General features: G+C 42.0%; 1 protein-coding gene across 1 annotated transcript in view; it reads right to left on the bottom strand.

The window, feature by feature from the left end:
- MALRD1 (MAM and LDL receptor class A domain containing 1) overlaps nucleotides 1–25,494 on the bottom strand; it is a 529,217-nt gene that overhangs the window by 142,682 nt on the left and 361,041 nt on the right. The window contains exons 29-30 of the mRNA XM_040352491.1: nucleotides 23,700–23,880; nucleotides 8,996–9,124 (exon numbers count right to left, since the gene is read on the bottom strand). Coding sequence (XP_040208425.1) covers nucleotides 8,996–9,124; nucleotides 23,700–23,880 — 310 coding nt within the window. The remainder of the gene's footprint in view (nucleotides 1–8,995; nucleotides 9,125–23,699; nucleotides 23,881–25,494) is intronic.

Genomic DNA, 25,494 nt, shown 5'->3' with positions numbered 1-25,494 from the left:
TTTTTTTGCTAGAAAATTAATCAGAACCCCCAAACATTATATATTTTTTTTTAGCAGACATCCTAGGGAATAAAATGGCAGTCATTGCAATACTTTTTGTCACACCGTATTTGCGCAGTGGTCTTACAAGCGCACTTTTTTTGGATAAAAATCACTTTTTTGAATAAAAAAATAAGACAACAATAAATTTTGCCCAATTTTTTTATATATTGTGAAAGCTAATGTTACGCCGAGTAAAATGATACCCAACATGTCACGCTTAAAAATTGCGCCCGCTCGTGGCATGGCGTCAAACTTTTACCCTTAAAAATCTCGATAGGCGACGTTTAAAAAATTCTACAGGTTGCATTTTTTGAGTTGCAGAGTAGGTCTAGGGCTAGAATTATTGCTCTCGCTCTAACGATCGCGGCGATACCTCACTTGTGTGGTTTGAATACCGTTTTCATATGCGGGCGCTACTCGCGTATGCGTTTGCTTCTGCGCGCGAGCTGGTCGGGATGGGGCGCTTTAAAACATTTTTCTTATTTATTTTTATTTAGTTTTATAATTTTTTACACTGAAATAAAAAAAAAAATTGATCACTTTTATTCCTATTACAAGGAATGTAAACATCCCTTGTAATAGAAAAAAGCATGACAGGTCCTCTTAAATATGAGATCCGGGGTCAAAAAGACCTCAGATCTCATATTTAGACTTAAATGCAAAAAAAAAAAAAAATGTAATTTTTTCAAATGACAAAAAAAAAAATGTTTCTTTAAGAGGCTGGGCGGGACTGACATTTTGACGTCACTTCCGCCCAGCCGAGCTATGAGGACGGGTGAAGGAGATTTCTCCTTCAGTCCCGTCCCCGCTCAGCTGCCGGACACATCCGATCCCCTCCGCCGCTACCGACGGCTCCGGTAAGCGGCGGAGGGCGCGAGAGAGCGGCGGGAGGGGGGGGACCCCTCTCCCGCCACCGATAACGGCGATCTCGCGGAGAATTCGCAGCGGAGACCGCCGTTATCGTGTACACCACCGCCCCCTGAAAAGATGAATATCTCGGTTGTGGCAGCAGCTGCTGCCGTTATCGAGATATTCAACTTTAAAAACAGGACGTCTTTTTGACATGAGGCGGTGGTCAAGTGGTTAATATTATTATTGTTATTTATTATTAAATAGCCAAATTTGAAATAAAATTCCAATACCTATAAATGAATAGTTAGTAGTAGTTACATTATTATTATTATTATTAGTTAGTTAATAATAGGGATTTTTGAATTTTCGGGTCTTCAGATTTTCGAATTTCGCATTTACGAATTTATGAAATTACGAATTTTCAAATTTAAAAATTTACGAATTTACGAATATTTGGAAAAATGTGTTAAACTGATTTTTGTTATTTGCATATTTCCAAATTAACGAATTTGTAGAAATTTGTTAAAAAACGAATGGATCGAAAGGAATTGTACATGTCGACTGCATATGTGTACATTTAGGACAATGGTATACTTCCAACCTAGTGGTAACAGTTTGGAGAAGACCCTTTTCTGTTCCAGCATGACTCTGCCCCTATGTACAAAGCTGGCTCCATGGAGACAAGATTTGACATGTGTAGTGTTGAAGAAGTTGAGTAGGCCAAAGCTCTGACCTCAGTCCTTCAGGATCAGGACCTGGGTTCGATTCCATAGGTGTTCAGCAAAAGTTTTAGGCAGGTGTGGAAAAATGCCTTTAAATGAAGAATGCTTTCAGAAATATACCGTATATACTGGAGTATAAGCCGAGTTTTTCAGCACATTTTTTTCTTGTAGATGTGGTTTCAAAAATGATATGTGTATAAGGTTTATCTATTGTTACCAACAGTTTTGTTTTTATTAAGATCATTGTCAGGTACCTGAGAAGGGATGAAAGCTATGCAAATGCACCTTGCATGCACACACTGTACTTGGCATGCATTTCAGAGGCTTTCCATTGACAACAATTGAATTAAAAATGGGTATAGAACAAGCTGCATTAAAAAAATAATAATAATAACCTAACCTGAAAGGAAAAAGAATATGCCACTGGTGTACCTTCCCTGTCAGATCCATTAATACTAACAACAGTGCAACAAGCATGGAAACATATTTAAACGCAATACATAAATGCCCGTAATATGGGCTCTAAAGGATAGTAAAATGTTTCATTCGGTGATAATTTTTTCTATGAGTTTTCCTGCACAGGAAGTGAGCCGTGTTCTAGAATGTATTACCCCCTGCTATAACATATCATTGTAATGGACAGCAGGCAGGGTTTGCCTTGCTGTCCCACCCTATGGGCACTTTTCATTGGTAACCCAAAAAAGAGACAATCTCACAGCTGTGGTCCCAGCTTCCCTTTGCTTGCTTTAGGCAACTATTACAGAGTAATGATTCGCATACACGAGTACTGCTGCACAGATGCACAGAAGGGGAGAATCTTCACAGAAACACAAATTAAGCTCCAGCTGCAAGGATTTTTGCATGCAAATAGTAACTCTAGCCAAAATGTTTTTTGTTTCTGTTTTGGTGGAGTAATAAAACCTTAGAACATCTGTCTAGTTGTAACTGCTGTCTTTATTTGGAAGACTGCTACTCCTGCTGACAACATTGCCTACTCACTGAAACATCCATGCCATGTGTACTCTTCTTACTGATATGCCCATAGCAGAAGCTCACCAGATGGCTCGCCCCTTTAGATAGATCAAGGAAAAAATGTTGGTGTTTTTTTTCTTTCGTTAGTAAAGGGACATACACTGTGTATATCTGTATACATTCAGTGGATATAACAAATCTACACACCCCTATTAGAATGTAAAGTTTCTGTGATGTAAAAAAAATGAGACAACGATAAATCATTTCAGAACATTTTGCATCTTCAATGTGACCAACAAACTGAAATATTTTAGGTGGAGTGAAGTAAAAATAAAAAAAATAAAAAAATATGGTTGCATAAGTATGCACACCGTTAAAACTGATACTTTGTTGAAGCACCTTTTAGCCCTGGTTCACATTAATGCTACTTTGAAATCGTGCTACTTCACTTGAAGTAGCGCGATTTCAAAGTAGCAAGGTCAGCGCGATTTCCGCTGCTACTTGATAGACATCTGTGTGGCTTCATGCATAGATGTCTATTGAAATCGCACCTGAAATCAGCAAAGTAGTGCAGGAACTACTTTTGCAAATCGGTGCAGCACCACAAAATCAGTGTCGCACCGATTGGAACAGTGCCATCGCCTCCAATAGGCTGCGACTTATCATGCGATTTGATCTCTCAAATCCCGTGACAAATCGCTCCAATGTGAACCTAGACTTAATTTTATTACATCACTCAGTCTTTTTGGGTATGAGTCTATCAGCATGGCACATCTTGACTTGGCAATATTTATCCACTCTTCTTTGCAAAAACACTCCAAATCTGTCAGATTGCGAGGACATCTCCTGTGCACTGCCCACTTCAGATCACCCCACAGATTTTAATTGGGATTCAGGTCTGGGCTCGGGCTGAGCCATTCCAAAACTTTAATCTTCTTCTGGTGAAGCCATTCATTTGTTTATTTGGATGTATGCTTTGGGTCTGCTGAAAGATGATGTTTCTCGTCATGTTCAGATTTCTAGCAGAAGCCTGGAGGTTTTGTGACAATATTGACTGGTATTTGGAACTGTTCATAATTCCCTCTACCTTGACTAAGGCCCCTATTCAAGCTGAAAAAAACAGCCCCAAAGCATGATGCTGCCACCTCCGTGCTTCACAAGGAATGTTTTCCTTGGTCTATCTAAAGGGGCTAGCCATCTGGTGAGCGTCTGCTATGGGCATATCAGTAAGAAGAGTGCACATGGCATGGATGTTTCAGTGAGTAGGCAATGTTGTCAGCAGGAGTAGCAGTCTTCCAAATAAAGACAGCAGACAGATGTTCTAAGGTATTATTACTCCACCAAAACAGAAACAAGAAACATTTTGGCTAGAGTTACTATTTGCATGCAAAAATCCTTGCAGCTGGAGCTTAATTTGGGTTTCTGTGAAGATTCTCCCCTTCTGTGCATCTGTGCAGCAGTTCTCGTGTATGCGGATCATTACTCTGTAATAGTTGCCTAAAGCAAGCAAAGGGAAGCTGGGACCACAGCTGTGAGATTGTCTCTTTTTTGGGTTACCAATGAAAAGTGCCCATAGGGTGGGACAGCAAGGCAAACCCTGCCTGCTGTCCATTACAAGGATATGTTATAGCAGGGGGTAATACATTCTAGAACACGGCTCACTTCCTGTGCAGGAAAACTCATAGAAAAAAAAAAACTCATAGAAGATTATAACCGAATTAAACATTTTACTATCCTTTAGAGCCCATATTACGGGCATTTATGTATTGCGTTTAAATATGTTTCCAAGCTCGTTGCACTGTTGTTAGTATTAATGGATGTGACAGGGAAGGTACACCAGTGGTTATTATTTATTTATTTTTTAATGCAGCTTGTTCTATACCCATTTTTAATTCAATTGTTGTCAATGGGAAGCCTCTGAAATGCATGCCAAGTACAGTGTGTACATGCGAGGTGCATTTGCATAGCTTTCATCCCTTCTCAGGTACCTGACAATGATCTTAATAAAAACAAAACTTTTGGTAACAATAGATAAATCTTATACACATATCATTTTTGAAACCACATCTACAAGAGCAACCTAAATACATTTCCTGTTTTACCAAAATGTTGATTAGACTTGATTAGCATAGAACAGGGGGCTTGTCCTTCAGACATTAGGGGGACCTGAATAGGACCAGTGGGAGTAGAACATGTCTTGGCATTCAATGGGAGTAAACAATTTCCTATCTTTAGTGTTAGAGGGAGGAATATTGCCCCATTACTGGTATCAATGGAAGGAATTCTGCCCCATCTTTGGTGTCAGAGTGAGGAATAATGCCCCGTTGTTGGTGTCAATGGATTGAATAGTGCCTCAAGGGCCGGATAAAGGCCGGATATCAGCCCTAAATGAGTCATTCATACAGCAGTGCATGTACAGATTGACCTCGGTCTTTAGTCATTCTAAAAGGCCGATAACTGAAGTAATTCTGTGCCTGTATCACTATCACATGAATGACTGATTCACAGCCGACCTGTAAACAATGTGTAAATAGCACCAGAGGCGCCCAGCCCTGAGCGGAGCTGATGGCACAATCGGGTTGATTTACTAAAGGCAAATAGATTGTGCACATTGCAAGTACAGTTGCATTCTGCAAGTGCTAGTAAATGTGGTAAAGCTTCACTTTACAAAAAATACCCAATCACATAAGTCAAAAAACATTTTTGCTTGCGCGTCATTGGCTGGTGGAAGTCAGCAGAGCTTCCCTCATTTACTAAGCTCTGGAGCAACTGAAATTGCACAGTGCACAGTTTATTTGCCTTTAGTAAATCAACCCTATAGGGTTCATTACATTGAATGCTGTCTGCATGAAATGTTAGCATAAATGTATACATGCATACAGCATAAAATATGATCAAAACACAATACAATAAACATAGATTTTTCGAGTTTTGGTTTACACAGCTGACCAAAACAGAGCAGTGTGATTAGGCCCACAGCATAAAATACTGCTTCATATAATTTACAGATTCTAAGGGATAAGTACAGCCAAAGCCTATTTAGCTGTACTTCTGTGGTTCACAGGAGTGCAGTTGATTCTGAAGCCCAATGTCAGCTCACATCACACAGCCTGTCCAGTCTGGACAAATATCACGACCATATGGTCAGCATCCACCCAGATTCCTAGACCTGCACCTGGCTCATCCTCTCTGTGAGACACTGAGAACCTGAGCCAGCCACTCCCACCCCCTCCATAGCCCAGCACTCTAGTGAGCATGGAGGGATCAGGGAGCCTGTGACTGACAGTCACCAGCTCTCTGGTCATGGAGCTCTGAAAACTGAGTGATCAGAAGTCTTTGATTGCTCAGTCTTAGAGCCGGCGGGGGAAAGATGCAGCATCCACCTAGGTAAGTAAAATTCTTAAAAAAATGTATTCCTAAACTTCTCTTTTAACGCAGCAAATTGTACACCTGTGTACATAGGCCCTAAGCTGCACAGTCAATTTTGAACACCATGCACAACTACTATAACAAGAAGGGGAAGGTACAACTATAACAATTTCAAATGTTAGCATAATGTCTTTCTGGTTGCATACCTCTTTCTGTGAGATAGCTTCACCTTCCTCCAACATCTAAACCCAGCAAGCCCTCCAAGCCATGTACTGAACAGTATTTGGCCCTTCGAGATCTTCACTGATTGGCCAACTGAGAGTCATGCAGCTGATGATACTGCCGAGCTACTCATCTTCTGTGTATACACAGAAGAATCTCTATTCATCATTCCTATGGAAAGACCATCTAGTATGTGTCCCATACACAGCCATGGCCACTTATAGGGCAGTAAAGCCAGTCCTGCCATTCTGGGCCCAGCCCCATCAGATCAACAGGGGGAGGGGGGCAGCCAACTTTACTTATGCAAAATAAAACAATATGGGCTTTTAAATTGCACTAATATTTGCTTAGGACGGTGTATAATTAAATTTTTCAGGGCCCCGTCAGATCAACGGGGGGGCAGGAAGGAGGTGAGAGCAGAGGAGCGACTATTTGTTAATTTTCAGGGCACATGTACAATTAAATCCCCTCCGCATGTTGCTGTTCTTCATTGTGCTTCATTCATCTGCCGTACCAGAGCAGGAGCCGGACTGCGTGGCTGCATACGGGCAGGGGAAATCTGTATAGAATCTTCTCACTAACTGCTCCATTATAACGGATTCTACTTGCTCAGTGAGGATGACAGGTCTGCTCTGCTCATGCAGAGTGGACATGGACACAGCCCACTCTGCTCTGTGGGCGGTCGGATGTAAACAGATCATCTGTCTATTTACACTCAACTGCCCAGACGAAGTGGAATGGATCCTCTTTATTTATTTTTAGCGGATTGGATTGGAGATAGGTATGAACACAGTCACAAGTCTGTTTACATCCACTGCTCCATAGAAGTAAATAGTGGACCTGATAACAGGCTGAAGAAAGATATATATATATATCACTTAAAGTCTAACCTTCACTTTGTTTCAAGGGGTCAGGGGAAGGGTGGGTCTATAGGTGGGGTCGGGAGCAGGGTCAAAGGGGGTCCCTTCAGCTGTATGGGGCCCCATGATTTCTAACAGAGGTCCTATATACAGCCATCTATTATGCATGGGTAACCCCTCCACAGAAATTAATAGAAAAGAAGCACCAACTGGAGGGAAATCTGAAGTGGTGGATATTTGGCTACAGCAGCAGCCAGCAGGACCAACTGGTCCAACAGTAAAGACCTCTGAGGACTTATAACAGGTAAGTACCATATAGGACTAAAGTGGAATTTTTTGGCAAAGGATTTACAGGTATATATTAGACATGTGCATTCGTTTTCGTCCGAATTTCAGGTATTTTCGTTATCGTTTTAACAAACGAAAACGAATGCACAGAATACGAAAACCAAAAGATCCGACATAAACAAATGCTTTATTTTCGTTTTCGTGGGTTGAATGTGCCTAACCTTAACTTTATTAGTCCAAGATTATTCTACATAGAGATAAAAAATTCGACATTACAAAGAGAAAAGATTCGACATTATAGAGAGAAAAGATTTGACATTATAGAGAGAAAAGATTCGACATTATAGAGAGAAAAGATTTGACATTATAGAGAGAAAAGATCGCTGCTGGAATTAGGTGGGGGAAGTAAAATAAAAATACTGATGATGATTAATGTTATTGATTGTAACCAAAGAGGGGGAGCAGTAAAATAGCTAGAACTAACTTGACAATTCAACATGAACGACGAAGATTCGACAAAGCATCGAAAAACATACAAACATCGAATCTGTCATTGAAGGCTTATGGTGTCTGTTGATAGTTCTAAGAAGATTCGACGGAGCAGCTAAACTGTGCGACGCTGCAATCATACATTTCCGGTCAAATGCTCGGCCCATAGGCTATAGAAAAATTCTAATGTTGGTTGACTATTAATAATAATTTATAAATATAATTATTACTAGTCATACAACATTAGAATTCTACTATAGCTTGTAGGCAGAACATTCGACCGGAAAAGTATGATTGCAGCGTCGTACAGTTTCGGTGCTCCGTTGAATCTTCTTTGAACTATCAACAGACACCATAATGCCGCGTACACACGATCGGTCAAACCGATGAGAACAGTCTGATGGACTGTTTTCATCGGTTAACCGATGAAGCTGACTGATGGTCAGTCGTGCCTACACACCATCGGTTAAAAAAACGATCGTGTCAGAACGCAGTGACGCAAAACACAACGACGTGCTGAAAAAAACGAAGTTCAATGCTTCCAAGCATGCGTCGACTTGATTCTGAGCATGCCTGGATTTTTAACCGATGGACGTGCCTACAAACGATCGGTTTTGTTCTATTGGTTAGGTATCCATCGGTTAAATTTAAAACAAGATTGCTTTTTTTAACCTATGGATAAATAACCGATGGGGCCCACACACAATCGGTTTGGTCCGATGAAAATGGTCCATCAGACCGTTCTCATCAGTTTGACCGATCGTGTGTACGCGGCATTAGCCTTCAATGACAAATTCAACCTTAATTCATTCGGATTTTCAAACTGATGCAATTTCCAACGAAAAACAAAATAATGAAAAATGAATTTCGGGAGTAACTAAATAAATAAATTTTTCGGATAAAAACGGAATTACGAAACAGTGTGCACATGTCTAGTATATATATATATATATATATATATATATATATATATATATATATATATATATATATATATATATATATATATATATATATATAATATATACTTAAAGTGAAGCTAATTTTTAACTTCATAACTTACATTAAGCCTAGTTCTTTTGTTTTGTTTTTTATTTAAAAAAATCGAAAAGACTATACATTCTTCTTAATAAAACATTAGGTAACAAGGCATTAAGAAAGACAAGAACATATACATACTGCAGTCAGCTTCATCCGAGTAATCTTCACAGTCCGACTTGTAGTCACACACCAGGTGGAATTCAATGCACTTCTTGTTTTTGCATATGAAATCTGTGTCTTCTGGGCATATTCCAGGCACTTCTCCAACTGCAACCAACAAGACGTTGAAATCAATACATAACTGAATCAATGCATGCTCCATTTCATTTGTTGATTTAAGTTCAGTAACACAATGCGCCTATTAACATGCTGTCATCCGTTTACCACTCCTTTCCACACTTTCTTTTATGTTCCGATTTGTTTCTCTAATTACTCTTTAGAAAGTACTCTTTCATTTATTATCTAGTTCAGGGATACTTAAGAGAAACAACATCTGCCTTATTTAAAGTAGAACTCCAGTGTAATTACAAACCAGGAGCTTGTTTTAAATAAGGAGATTATGAAATCACTAAATACTAATTATCTTTTTTTTTTTACTTTTCCATAAAACGGAATTGGACCGTGCTGATTATTATTATAATCAAGGATTTATATAGCAACAACAGTTTGCGCAGCACTTTACAACATGAAGGCAGACAGTACAGTTACAACACAATCCAATACAGCAGGGATCAGAGGACCCTGCTCATTAGAGCTTACAGTCTAAAAGGGAGGGTCAAGTGATACAAAAATATACAACTGTATAGCTGATGAGTTGCTAAGTGGAGGCAGGATAGGCTTCTCTAAAGAGAACGGTTTTCAGGGAGATAGTCAGACATCCTGGGTTAGGGATAGGAGGATAGGAGAAGTCCTAGAGTCAAGCCTGGGGGGATGTGCCAAAGGAGCTATAGAGCAGGAGACAAAGAGAACAATTTGGGTGGTATTTTGAGAATAGGTTAGTGATGTAGCTAGGGCAGAGTTGTGTTAAGTTTAAATGGTCTACACATCATGAAGAAAAAAAACTGTCAGCTATTAATTAAAAAAACACAGCTGACAATTAGAGTTTAATGCAGGCAGAAGAGGGAAAAGAAATGACATTTATCAGCAATATAAAAGTGCAAATAAAGAGAAAAAAAATGGCAACATGTGGCTAAAAGTCTGCGGACACCGGACCGTCACAACTATATGAGCTGCATATCCCTTTCCAAAACAATGGACATTAAAGAAGAAATATTATACCTTTCCTCTTCTCTACAGCATTGAAAAATACAGAATGTCTGCTTAAGTGAAAGATTTTTACATGTTGTCACCTCCAACATAAACCAAATAAGTGAAGAGCTGGGATAAGGAGTAGGGAATCCTTTAGCCTAGTACACACGGGCCAGATGTTGGGTGGCATCAGCCGGTTCAATAGCAACCGGCCAACATTCAGCCCGTGTGTATGGCAGCTTGGTCCAACAGAAGCTGTCGAAGGACCATGATCAAAAAAGGTCTGCCGACTGGCACCCGATCAGCACTCTAAGCCAATGGCTGGGAGCGCTGCCTGGAGTGTTGTGGTGGGGGGGGGGTGTCCCCCTATTAGAACTGTCAGTACACAATAGCACAGCAGGGAAGATGACTGTACTAACATCGGATTGTTAGTACAGTGGCTCTGACCTGAGCTGTCATCCACTGGGGTGAACGAAAAAAAAACTAGTTGTGTGTAAGAGGCTTTAGGATTCTCAATGTTTACAAATTACAAACTTTTGGTCAAAAACCTTGCAGGCTTACCACAAAAAATCAGGGCCAACCTATTTTGCAATGCAAAGCCTTTGTTCCTGATCAGTAGAGTCACAACAGCAATGAATTTGATGGAATGAATAACCAAACTCCACTTTTAAAATGGTGGGCTCACGGCAACCATATTGTGCACTCTGAACATCCACAGAACAGAAACTATGACACAGGGCAGGCATCACTAAAGGAGAGTGAGCTGCCAGGGATAACTCTTCAAGTTAACCAGCAGGTAATTGGCTGCTAGGATGCAGGGCAGTCCTAGCAACCAATCACTGACTGGTTAATATGAAAAGTTAAACCTGGTAGCTCCCTCTCCTGCCCTCTATCCATTACTGATGTGCCTCCCGCCCTTGATCCAGAATTGTTCTGCCTCCTGCTCTTTGTAAGGTAGGAGAGTGAAGGAGAGCAAAGGACATAGCTGTGAAGAATGGGAGGAGTAGGGTGATGTGAAGGGGCAGAGGACATGACTGGGGTGGGGGGGTGAAGGAGGGCAGAGCTGTGGGGGAGGGCGGTAATGTGGAGGGGGGCAGTGCTGTGGGGCAGCAGTTGTAAAGAGTGTAATGCTGTTGGGGAAATGTGAAGGAGAGCCAGTGCTGTGGGAAGGTTGATGTGAAAGGGGGTAGAGGATACTACGGGGGGGGGGGGGTTAATATGGAGAGGAGCAGTTCTGTAGGGAGGAAATGTAAAGGGGGCAGTCATGGGCGTCCGCAGAACTTTTTCCAGGGGGGCATAATTTTACGGTCACCTATGCTCCGCTTCTTTGACAATGTCATGAAGGGGAGGGGAGGGGCTTAGTCATTATCCCATAAAGTGCAGGCATGTTCCCATGGTATGCAGCCTCACTGTGCTGATCAAATGTACAATACAGAGGGTGTACAGTATGTGTATATAGAAGGGGTGGATGGTATTGGTATATAGAGGAAGGGAGGTGGGTATATACAGCTCTATATACAGGACAGATGATGTATATCTGTAGTCAGTGATGATGGAGGAATACAGGAAGGAAGATGGGTGTATATAGCTGTATACAGGACAGGACAGATGATATGATCTTTTCTATATCTGGCACCCCCCCTTCACTGATCATACCTGTATGCACTTAGCTGCCCCCTCATCTGTATATATGTCAGCCCCCCCCCCTGTACACAAACAGCCTCCTCCCTTCACTTGTACTCACAGCCCCCACTTGTAAGGTCATGGTGGTCTTCCTTCTCCCAAGTCCTGTTTCCACATGTCCCATTGAAAATACATTACAGGCAGCAAAGCAAACACAAGGGCGCACATACAGGAAGCGGTCAGAGGTGGCAGTAAAGAGCTCTGCAAGCTCCGTGACACTGATCTTGCAACAGCTGTGGAGCCGACTGCACAAACACAGAGAGAGTCAGCACAGCTACAGATGCGAGCATGGCAGACCATTGCCGATTCCAGGGGGGTCACTCGCCCCCCCTTAACCCTATGAGCGGACCCCCATGGGGGCAGTGCTGTTGAGGAGTGATTTAAAGAAGGGCAGTGTTGTGGGAGGGTTGTAGGGAGGGACAGTGCTGTGGAAGGGTTGTAAAGAAGGGCAGTGCTGAGAATAAAGGGGGTATGTAATGTGAAGAAAGGGGTTCAGAACACTACTGTGAAGGGGAAACTGTGATGTAACCTGGGGGGCTGTGATGTGCGGGGAACTGAGGACACTGAAGCAAGGACAGGATTGTGATATAGGAGGAGAGGGCTGTGATGTGAAGGATCTGAGTCATCACACAAAAATGCGATTCAAAGGAAAATGTTACTGATCGGACTTCCATGAGTTTTAATTCAATACTCCTGACATAGGGTTTTCAATCAGTAGAGTCAGCAAATAAGTGGTTCGATAATCTGCACCACTAGTAATATATACAGTATTTGGTGTTGTAACCCTTCAACAAGGGCATTCCTCCATTTCCAATAAAAAATTTAATTTCAAGTGTATATAACAATTCCAACATATTTTTATTTATTGTTTTGAAATATAGGTTGCAATTTCTCTCTTAAATAACTTTTTTGTATTAAAAAGTCTGACAGGAAGTTCTCTCAGTATCATTTGCCTCATTGAGTTGCACATTTTGTACACAGGAAGTGTAGTTTTCGGCAGTGTTCACTTAGAATACAAGGTCAGGCAGATGTCAGGCGATGATTAAGACACTGGATGTTAGAAGGTATCTTCTCTCTGTTCATCAGATAGAGAGCAAGTCAAGCCAGCTTCAACTATTTAGACGCAATTCAACAACCTGAAGGTGAAATGAAATGAACAACGGTGGGATGGCTGCACCAATAATAAGCCCATTACTTGGGTGACCTTTGTGGTGACTGTGAAAGTCAGCTGGATTCGTTTGCTGAGTTTAAAGAAAAGCTACGGACAAAACATAAGTCAGTAATAAAACCCCCTTACAAAAAGCTACATTGCTGTGTCTGCATTTGTGATTTTGGATGCATTGTTTGGGAGAAAGCCAATCATCCACATCAAATCTCAGGCTTTTATAACCTCAAGGGCCTGTCTGCTACATTAAAGATTGTTTATGACAAACCTTGTCATTGCAGGCAGGGTGATCTGAGCCAAAAGTAGGCATTTCACACTCAAAGTTTTAGGATTCAGTAAAGAGACTTGATGTTTTACTTTAAAGTGAACCCTTGTTTTGCCTATGCAAGGCAAAACAAGAGGATTACTTTAATGTTGCACCCACCTTCTTCTTATACTCACCTCTTCACCCCACTCCCCAATACTTCATTAGTCTGCTGGAAGCCAAACCAAACATATGTATTACAGACAACACCTTGAGCATAGGTGTGCGCAGTCTATTGCATTAGGGTGTGCACCCCAAAGCTCAAACACACACTACTGATCACTCACGATTAGAGTTGAGCGGACACCTGGATGTTCGGGTTCAGGTCCGAACCCGAACTTTAAAAAAAAAGTTCGGGTTCGGGAACCCGAACTCCGAACCCCATTGTAGTCAATAGGACACGGACTTTTAGAAAAAAAAATGCGCGGAGGTCCCCGCAAATTCAATAACCAGACCATTTAGGTCTGGTATGGATATTAAGGGGAACCCCGCCATCAATTTAAAAAAAAAATTACATACGGTTCCCCCTAAATATCCAAAACCAGACCCGTTATCGGAGCACGTTGACCTGGCCGGCCGCAGAAAAGAGGGGGGGACAGAGTGCGGCCCCCCCCTCTCCTGAACCGCACCAGACCACATGCCCTCAACATTAGGGGGGGTGCTTTGGGGTGCCCCCAAAGCACCTTGTCCCCATGTTGATGGGGACAAGGGTCTCATCCCCACAACCCTTGCCCGGTGGTTGTGGGGGTATGCGGGCAGGAGGCTTATCAGAATCTGGAAGACCCCTTTAACAAAGGGGACCCCCAGATCCTGACCCCCCCTCTGTGTGAAATGGTAATGGGGTACACTGTACCCCTACCATTTCACGAAGGAAGTGTAAATTCTTGTAAAAAAAAAAAAACACACACCGTAGAATAAAGTCCTTTATTAATAAAAAAAAAGAAAAAACTCCAGTGGTGATAATCCACTCGTTCCCGGCTTCCTGCTCCAACGTTGTCCTGATCCAGCGATGGGTGCGGGTGATCTCCTGTCCAGCGATGAGAAGATCCATCCATCCGGAGCGCAGCATCGCCGACCTCCTCTCACCGCTGGACACAGCCCAGTGAATGACGCGCTGAAGCTGTGACATTACTGTGACATGCACCCTCTGACGCACCCTCTGCTACGTCACTGGGTAAGCCCAGTCTTCCCTCTTCCTGGGCTTCCCCAGTGACGTAGCAGAGGGTGCGTCAGAGGGTGCGGGGTCACGTGACGGGTGGCCCTGCCTCCCCTATATAAGTAATGTCACAGCTTCAGCACGTCATTCGCTGGGCTGTGTCCAGCGGTGAGAGGAGGTCGGCGATGCTGCGCTCCGGATGGATGGATCTTCTCACCGCTGGACAGGAGATCACCCGCACCCGCCGCTGGATCAGGACAACGTTGGAGCAGGAAGCTGGGAATGAGTGGATTATCACCGCTGGAGTTTTTTTCTTTTTTTTTTATTAATAAAGGACTTTATTCTACGGTGTGTGTTTTTTTTTTTACAAGAATTTACACTTCCTTCGTGAAATGGTAGGGGTACAGTGTACCCCATTACCATTTCACACAGGGGTGGGTCAGGATCTGGGGGTCCCCTTTGTTAAAGGGGTCTTCCAGATTCTGATAAGCCTCCCGCCCGCATACCCCCACAACCACCAGGCAAGGGTTGTGGGGATGAGACCCTTGTCCCCATCAACATGGGGACAAGGTGGTTTAAGGGGCACCCCAAAGCACCCTCCCAATGTTGAGGGCATGTGGCATGGTGCGGTTCAGGAGAGGGGGGGCCGCACTCTGTCCCCCCCCTCTTTTCTGCGGCCGGCCAGGTCAACGTGCTCGGATAACGGGTCTGGTTATGGATATTTAGGGGGAACCGCACATCATTTTTTTTTTTAAATTGACGACGGGGTTCCCCTTAATATCCATACCAGACCTGAAGGGTCAGGTTATTGAATTTGCGGGGACCTCCGCGCATTTTTTTTCCCCAAACTCCGAACCCGGATCCAAACTTTTTCCAATTATTCGGGTTTGGGTCCGGGTTCGGGAAAAACCCAAAGTCCGTACCGAACCCGAACTTTACAGTTCGGGTTCGCTCAACTCTACTCACGGTGTTCATTCAGAAAGGGAAGGGGATGGTCAATTACATATTTACCGACCCCTTCCTCCACTCATCCTAAAAGGGAGAGGAGGGAAGCTGTCAGCACTGCAGGGGGAAGGAGGGAGCCAAGGAGGTAGGGGGAATCTGTGCTGTAAAGGGTGATTAGGATGTGCCTGGGGACACTTGGCACACCCTGTGCGCACGCCTATGACCTTGAGATTCTAAAGCAGTTTAAAAAGAAAATGCATCACAGGTATTAACCACTTGTAGCACCCCTTAAGTTGATAAGCCAGTTCCCGTACTGGGGACATATGTACAGGTATATCATTGCTAGAGGATACCTCCATCCCAAGAGCTGGCTACTCAATATAACCAATAGGCTTAACAGGGAATCCCAGGTCTACTAGATACACATAGCTAATAGAATCGCATCTTCCGTGATTGCAAACCTAGTCCCACAACTACCCAGTCTTAAGGCAGCTGGGCTACTAGATACATAGTGCAGACAGAGGACTCAACTCTGCCAACACACTGGCTAACCCAACTCACCAGGGCACTACCAGCTATTAATGATCCATATTCAATACAAGGTTCTCCAGATACAGGCCATCTCTCTTAATAGGCAAGAAGACTAAAGCCTCGTACACACGACCGAGGAACTCGATGGGGCGAAACACATCGTTTTCCTTGTTGAGTTCCTTGTTAGGCTGTCGAGGAACTCGACAAGGCAAGTTTCTCCATTCCCATCGAGGAAATAGAGAACTTGCTCTCTTTTTGGCTCGGTCGAGTTTCTCGACAGTTTCCTCGCCGAAAATGTACACACGACCGGTTTCCTCGGCAAAAAAAAAATATCTCCCAGCAAGTTTCTTGCTGGTTTTTGTGTGTACGAGGCCTGACTCCATGTTTTTCTTTTTCTTGCTTTACCGAGCAAGGATTTGTACAGTACAGTTTAACTTGTTAGGCTGGGAACTCTTCATAAATACATCAAGAGCACAGCATACCTTAGTTGAAATTTGTGATTAGTTGCATAAAGCTACATCCTCTGCCTATAACAGTTCTTAAAAATGGTGCTCTAATTACCCTGCTCTGGCCCACAGAGGGCCAGGGAGATTTCTGGCATTCCATCAAAGAGAAAGCCATAGTCGGGTTTACTACATGGTCTCTGCTGGTGAGGCCGTTGCATTTCCTTGAGAGCCTAAATTAGGAACACTTGTCTTTTCTGCCTGCTCTCTGTTCTCCGCCACAACCAACCTTCACCAACTTCTCTCAACTCCCCTATTGGTATACTGCTAACATAAACAGGGAGAATTCTAGTGGTCAAATTGGAGAATAGTATACCACTTAGCCCCATGAAGAACCAATGGCTTCTGCTGCTGCTGAGTCTCCTGTGAGAAGAGAGAGGTGGGAGAAGAGCTTCTGCACATAGGCACAATGCTGGATCGAGATCAGGCTCAGATGAGTGTTTGAGGGGGGACTAGGGGAGCAACTTTTGAAAAAAAATTCACCTTAATGCAGATAATGCATTAAGATATATAAAAAAAAATCTTTCTGCCTTTTTAACCACTTTAATGGTAAGATAAATCTTACTGGCCACAGCCTCCCTAAATGTGTATGCTTAATTAACGATATATACATACAAAATATACTGTAAATATCCAAATAATAATATTCAGAGTCCTCCTGTGCAGCATCTTTTTCAGTGAACATTTTCTTTTGTTGTGCTTGTACACTGATGAATCGTTATCTCCTTATTCTTAGCTCTGTGCTTCCTCTGCTCCCCGGAGCTACTCTTGTCAGACGGTTCCTAATGGCTGCTTCTCACCGCATGTTCCTCTCTCTGCCTCTTATTAGATCAGTGCCCCCAAAGATTTCATTACTATTAGTCTTGTTCTTCTACACTTCCGTGGATTAACGACCCAAGGGTAAATAGATGGTGGTCTGGTTTAATAATGTACATGGTAAAAACACCTTTGCTGAAAAAACTTAAGACGAAGAAGTAGAATATTACGAAGAATATTCTTGTAGGACATTGTTGCTTAGTTCTCCCACATTCAGGATATTCTGGCTTTATAAGGCATATGTTAAAGCTCTATGCAGTTATAAAAAAAGGAAAGCTATAACATATTTTCAATACCTACACAGTTTGGAATAACTTGGAGAAATTCTTCATGTGGTTGTCACAGTTTTACTTGCTTTATGTTCCATTTTCATGAGGACATTTCATATACAGATGGCAAGTGTCCTACTGAGATAAATCAGAATACAGGAAAGGCCAACTAGAGATTGCATCTCTTGTTGACTTCTGCAGTCTTTGCAGACTGGACTCTTGAGAGAGAGAAACAATAAACTGCACAATAACTACATCAATACTAAACATCATGCACATCAAGTATATGTTAGTATTGTTCCAGTCATTGACATAATATATGGAGTATTAAACCTGTGTTTCTTTTGTTTTCTCTCAGGTTAATTCTTCCTCCAGTTCTGATTTTTTTTCCAATAGGCATGCACCTGTCTATGAATCCGCACTTCCTACCATATCCAAACAGTCATGTGTCACATCTGCAAGTACTGTTTTCCTTTGGACTCTTGCTGTGTTTCCAGGTGACAGCACTTTGGAAAGAATATGCGGCGGTGTCCTGCACTCCTGCCCTGGGCCAGCTTATCCCGGTGATCCACTTTTGCCAGACCGATCTCCACTCCGCCCTCTCCGTCCACCGACTTCCGGTTCCAGATATCGGATCTGTCATCGGGAGCATTTGTGCGAGTATAAGTACTCGCACAAATGCTCGGTATCGGTCCTGATACCGATACTAGTATCGGTATCGGGACAAACCTAGTTATTACCCTTTCGTATCACTTGACCCTCCCTTCTAGATTGTAAGCTCCAACGAGCAGGGCCCTCTGATTCTTCCTGAATTTTATTGTAGTTGTATTGTCTGTACTAATGTTGTAAAGCACTGCACAAACTGTTGGTGCTGTAAAAATCCTGTATAATAATATGGGTTTATGAGATTTGCAAATCATTGCATTCTGATTTTATGTAGATTTCACAAAGCGTCCCAACTTTTTTGCAATTGTGGTTGTAAATACAGAGTCAGCAGATATAGAGATAGAGTTTCTCCCCAGTCCAGTAGTGCTCCTGGACAGGACTGCTGTTAGAAAAGAAGGGGCACCATACAGCCTTCCTGATGTGGCCCTCCAACCCCGCCTCCAATCCCTTCAATGTGCAGCGGAACAGCAGTACTGACTTTATCCACCTATGCCACCTTATCAGCGGCCCTGCTCATGCATATTATGGGTGTACCGCAGGACAAAAGAAAGTATGAAAACATTAACATATTTTTAATTAAATCATTTTTATTGTTAAAAAGATACTGTCAATTTTCCCATTCATGGGTAATTAACAAGTCCTGCTGATAGCCCACCCAACCAGCAAGCTATACTTATTAATCAGCATTCCCTCGCCCCTTCCCTCTGTGGAATCAATCTTTAGTAAGCTCCATTATTAGATGGTGTCAAAGCCTACTGAGTGCATGATATCAGTGCCTCTTCCTTTACTTTGTTCTTTCCTGCAATGCATCCATAATATGTCAGGAGCACTGCCGGTGGTCCAGTATATATCTGCTTTTACCTGCTTCTAGTAGCTAAAGCAGTACTTACTCCTGAATTTTGTCTTCAGAGAATTGCAAGGGAGATATGTCTTGCCTTCAGGTTACATAAAACTTTTCCTTTTTTGATGAATGAACCAATATAACAAGTGATAATAGCACCCGGTTTGCCACTTTTAGCATGCAGAATCACAAATCACAGCTTGATGAATTAGTCCCATTTTAGAATTACAATGGAAATAATTTTACTCAAAAATAATTCTGGAAAGGTAGGATGGGGTTTAATTATATAAGGTAGGGCTGAAATTGTAATTTTCCATTTAAAGGAAAACTCTTAACAACAAGCAAAACCAACCTATTTAAAGTAGAACTATAAAAAAAGTTTAAAAATCACAAGATGAGGATGCATCTATACTTTATGAAGTAAACTGTATCTTTCTATATGCTGTCACTTCCTCTTTATATAATAAAAACCTAGTGATCCTGCCAGCAATTTAGGCTTATTCTGGCAGGGTGACACTGGTAAATTCACTGCAGTGTTGTCACCCTGTGCAGTTATTGGGACTACAAGGCTGGGAGGTTAGGAACATTGAGGAACAGGGTTATCATTGTTATCAGCCTTTTGATTACAATCAATGTTATCAGCTTTCGATATTAATCAATGCAGCACATTCCGAACTTCTCTCCCAGCCACATTGATTGATTGACAGCTCATCACCTGCAGAAAAGAGTGAGCATACCTGCATAGCGTCTAGAAAAAGGGACATCTCGACCCTTCCTGCTGGCTCTGGCACTGTGAGAAGACCTCTTCTAAAAAGCCCATTTTGGAGAGTCATGTTGAAGGTATGCAAAAAGATAAAATCTTGCTTTGAATATATAGAGAAAGCTGTAAGCCAAAAAAAAAGCAATAGGGCAGCACAGTGGTAAAGTGGTTAGCACTTGCGCCTGGCAGCACTAGGGTCATCGGTTTAATTTCCAACCACGGCACTACCTGCCTGAATTTTGCATGCTCTCCCTGTGCCCACATGGGTTTCCTCTGGTTACTCTAATTTCCTCCCACATTCCAAAGACATGCTGGTAGGTTAACTGTAATAAAATAAAAATTAGCTGAAAAAAAATACTACTATCTGAGGAACACTGCAACTAAGCTAAAGCTCCTCTCGTAACATGAGATTGTTCTGTCCAAGTTTGTTCCCTCTCTGCCAGAGAATGCAAGGAAACCACAGTGGTTAAAGCTAGAAGTATCTATCCTTCACCTTTGCAGCCAAAGGCCTCTGACACACGAGAAACTCGACAGAATCCATCAGGAAAATTGGTGGGAGAGCTTTTTTGCCGAGGAAAACGGTCGTGTGTACGTTTTTCATCGAGGAAACTGTCGAGGAACTCGACGAGGAAAAAAGAGAACAAGTTCTCTTTTTCCTTGACGGGAGTCTCAATTTCCTTGTTGTGTTCCTCGTCGGGCTGGTTTTCGACGAGAAACTCGAGCGTGTGTATGCTAAGAAACCCGCGCATGCTCAGAATAAAGTATGAGACAGGAGTAAAAGTAGCATTTCTAATGGAGATAACACATTTTTCACACTGTAACAGACTGAAAAGTGCAAATCGTCTCTTACCAAACTTTTACTTAACACGCAGTAACAAGAGATTAGCAAAAGCAGCTCCAAGGGTTGTGCTAGTGGAATCGAACTTCCCCTACCAATGTATATGTTGTACGTCCCCGCGTTTGAGAACAAGGAGATTTTGTCTTGACCGTGTGTATGCAAAGCAAGCTTGTCGAGTTCCTCGACAAGCCTAACAAGGAACTCGTCGAGGAAAACAATGTGTCGTGTGTACGAGGCCTTAGGGCCTGGAGTTTCTGGAACATTCCAACCACGCTCAAACAGATATCCTTACATGATTTGGTATTTTAATTCCTTGGCATAGAAAGGGCACATCCCTATAGTCGCTTTGGCAGCCTATGTGGTAGTTGTGCCCAAAGAAGGAAAGGACCTAACATTTTGCCAGAACTACTGTATAGGCCAATCTCTTTAATAAATCTAGATATTAAGATCCTTGCAAAGATTTTGGCTGATAGAATTAAAACATACTTCCGTCAGCAATAATACACAAAGACCAAGTAGGTTTTATACCAGATAGAGAAAGTAGAGATAATTCTCAAAAAGCTTTCTCCCTTATTAATTGAGTAGGAATACATCAAATTCCCTCTCTGATTCTGTCTTCAGATGGCGAGAAAGATTTTGACAGGATCGATTGGACTTTCCAGTCCTCAATCCTGAAAAGATAAAGGTTAGGGAGCAAAATGCAGGCCTGCCTCTCTGCACTCTACGATGGACTTGTGGCTTGAGTAAAAATAAACAGTAACTTTTCATTAGGTTTTCCTATCACAAACATCCCGTATGTTGTTCACTTTAATGATGGAAGCATTGCTGATGAAAATTAGGGCCGACCCAGAGATTTTTGAAATCATAGTGGGATCAACAGAGCACAAGCTTGCCGCATTTGCAGGCGATATCTTATTTTATTTGACCTTGAAGCTTAGATAATTTTGTGTTCTTTTTATTTGTACTTTTTCCACTTTTTGGATATTTATTTGATACGTGTGCATTCATTCTCATAATTTTTTTATTTTATTTTACTTTTCTTTTCCACTGCTTCCACTGCTCATAATTTTGACTGAGATTTTGGGGAAATAAAACTAAAAATTTTGCTCATTTCTGGCTATATCTCTATGCATGTTTGTGTCAGTTATGTTGTAACTCTTTTTTCCCAGTTGGATATCTTATGTTATAGATAATGCAACAAAAGGAAAAAGATATGAGCATGCTTGTTGTAGAAGTGAGCAAGAGAATGATAAATGCCTGGAAGCCCTATTGAGATAGAAAAAGTCAAAGGTGAACCGGTCCATCAGATTGGACTTATAACTGAAATATCATGATTAAATTAACTGACCCTTTTATTCCCCTGTTGGACTGGAATGTATCTTTAAACCTTTATTTTGACATCACTGATGCAGAGGACAAGGGATGGTTAGCAGCATGGAGTAATAGATACATCTCCGCCTAGAAGAAAGTTGAGTTCTGTTTGCCAGTCTGAAGATGTTGCTTCCTTGTCAAGACAAGGTCACATCAAGGCAAGTTCAGGGGAAGATGATGGATGGCGGCAGATACCAGACAACAGGGTGTATGTGCCATGTCAAGCTATATGCCTTACAGACACAAATACAAACATCCCGGGTGGCCTTACTAATCAATTTAGAGCATTTCTGCATTCTGGGCTTCGTGTCTTCTGTCACATAACCGCTTTGAACATCATCAGTTGACGTGATGCTCGCAGAATCGCCAAGCACTAGGAAATCTGAACCTTGTACTTTCCAGATCTGGTCAGCGGTAAATCAAGTGTGCAGAATATTAAACATCAAAGTCTAATATCCCTCCAAGCAGCAATCAATGCTGACACAAATAGGATCATTTAATTTACTGAAGGAGGTGCTACATTTTATCAATGAGTGACTTGCCTGCACAAGTGGAATCTACAAGGCAGCTGCCATTTTTTAAAGTCAGACTTAGTAAGTGAACAGAGATGAATGTAGAGCCATGCTGTAAAAAGTTAAGTAAATATAAAACATTTTTATATTTAAAAATAAACAGCGTGTGCTATGTTGTAGAGCAGTATTTTTCAACCTTTTCTTAATCATGACACCCTTTAAACTTCTGCACCGAACTGGGGGGTGTTCGGCTCATCATTATTCCTGATATGTGGCTGCTGTTTAATGTACTTATATAGGAAAGAATCCTGCTCTCTTTGTATTGCTTTCTTTATGTGAAATCCCTGGTGTTCCTGCCAATCCCCTTGCTTTCCTATTTAAAACGGACCACACTAAGCAGGAGCGCACACTGTGGTCAGTTCTCTAGCTGTCCTCCAATGATCAGACGTGTCCTGACACGCCCCGTCTGGCTGCACAGCCATTCACTGGAAAGCTTGGTGTGCTGCTACTTCTTCTCCCCCCAGCTCTTATGCAGCTGAGAACAGAGGGAATGTGATCACTTATAAAAAAGGGAAACAAGGTTTTATAATGTTTTTTCCATATCTATACAAAAATATTTTGCCTTTCATTTTTATTTTAAACTGAATGGGTTGTTTTACCAGGTGATCCTTTACAATCACTGCATTAAGGTAAAATGTTTAGGCATCCGTTTTGGCCTACAACCCCCCCCCCCCCCCCCTTATACTTTTCTGAGCCCTCATTTGATCCAGCGCTGTGCACATCTGCAGCTCTTCTCTCCACTCACTTATGTGTGTTTCTGGCTTTGCTGGGGCACTGGGAGGCACTGGCTCCCAATGCTGTCAATCAAAGCCAGTAACAAGGGAGAGGGGGGTGGGGCTGAGTCACGCTGTCTGTGCCAATGGGAGCAAGTATGCACGAATGCCCACATGGAAAGCGGATATCTGTGGGGGCACTGGACAAAGAGGAGGGGCCAGGAGCACCGGTGGGGGGCCTGAGGAGATCTGTGGCCGTAAGGTACGTATAAAGATGTTTGTTTTGTTTTTTGTTTTTTTATTTCCTTTACAATCACTTCAAGGGAATATGCCCACTCAGAGCCATCAGCCCAGATGCCATGTGCGCACAATGAATGTCAAATTGGAAATGGATGTCATTCTGCAGGTAAGCTGTGTCCCTAGTTTGAGCACAAAGGAGCATGCTTTAAATTGTTACTCACCTGTTGAGCAGTTGGTAAACTCAATGTCGTCAATGGCTGCTCCTCCACCAAAACTTTTTGTGCGTACTCCTTCAAAAATAACTTCAAAATGTCTCAGCTTCCCAAGGTGAATTTTTACTTCATTCCACTTGGCGTCTTCGTTCTCTGACTCTCCCCATACATTCTTCAGGCTAGTCTCTGTCTAAATAGAGTCCAAAATCAATGTTACATCACACCTGTAGTTTAGTATGAAACAAAAAGCTGTTAAAGGGAGAATAAGGGAGGAAGATTTTTTTTTTTTCAAATTTTTCTTGGGGAACTGAATTATATTGTTCACAAAGTAACATAATTATCACTGTTACTTTGTTTGCAGTTTTGAATACATTGTATAATCATTGTATATATTTAATATGTATTGTGTAAGTACAGTATTATTGTCTGTATCAGTTTTGGATTCAGTTAGGGTTATCTTATTGACATGATAAGGCCCAGCTAGTACATAGTATAACAGTGTATAAATGTAAAATCTATGTAACGAGATTTGGTTCATCTCAGTGTATCATCTGAGGCTGTTCAATTCACTGGGTGGATGGAGGGTTTACATCCAATTTAAAGGGGTTGTAAAGGTTTGTTTTTTATTTTCTAAATAGGTTCCTTTAACCGCTTGCCGACCAGCCGCCGCAGTTTTACAGCGGCAGGTCGGCTCTGCTGGGCGAGATCACGTATATCTACATCATCTCACCGAGCAGCCAATAGGGGCGTGCGCCCCACCCGAGAGGTGCACGCACGCCTACCACTCACCCCTGACGCCGACGCGCGTACACGGCGGGCGCGATCACCGCCGGTCGCCCACGATCGCTCGTTACAGAGCGAGAACCGGGAGCTGTGTGTGTAAACACACATCTCCCAGTCCTGTCAGGGGGAGAAATGCCTGACTGTCTGTTCATACAATGTATGAACAGCGATCAGTCATTTCCCCTAGTCAGTCCACCCCCCCTTCAGTTAGAACACACCCAGGGAACATACTTAACCCCTTCCTCTCCCCCTAGTGTTAATCCCTTTCCTGCCATAGGCATTTTTATAGTAATCAATGCATTTTTATAGCACGCTATAAAAATGCCAATGGTCCCAAAAATGTGTCAAAAGTGGCCGAAGTGTCCGCCATAATGTTGCAGTACCGATAAAAAACGGTGATCGCCGCCATTACTAGTAAAAAAAAGTATTAATAAAAATGCCATAAAACTATCCCCTATTTTGTAAACGCTATAACTTTTGCGCAAACCAATCAATAAACGCTTATTGCGATTTTTTTTACGAAAAATATGTAGAAGAATACGTATCGGCCTAAACTGAGGAAAAAAATAGTTTTTTTATATATTTTTGGGGGGATACTTATTACAGCAAAATGTTAAAAATATAAATTTTTTTCAAAATTGTCGCTATATTTTTGTTTATAGCGCAAAAAATAAAAACCGCACAGGTAATCAAATACCACCAAAAGAAATCTCTATTTGTGGGGGAAAAAAAGACACCAATTTTGTTTGGGAGCCACGTCGCACGACCACACAATTGTCAGTTAAATATATATATAATTTTTTCATCTTTCCATATCTATTAAATCTTCTGCCCTTGTTGTTTTAACTTTGGATAGTAAAAAAATTATTCTGACAGTAAATACCTTATACAACCAGGGGCGGCCCGTCCATTAAGGGCACAGGGGCCATAGGCTTTAATAGGCTTCAAAAAAGGTAGACTTAGAGCGTAGAGCATTGCGTTCGCTCTAAGATCCCAGATGTGTTAGAAAAGCAAATGAATA

Source organism: Rana temporaria, chromosome 5 (assembly GCF_905171775.1).
Source record: "Rana temporaria chromosome 5, aRanTem1.1, whole genome shotgun sequence".
Lineage (NCBI taxonomy): Eukaryota > Metazoa > Chordata > Amphibia > Anura > Ranidae > Rana > Rana temporaria.
This window is presented reverse-complemented; position numbering and strand designations above follow the sequence as displayed.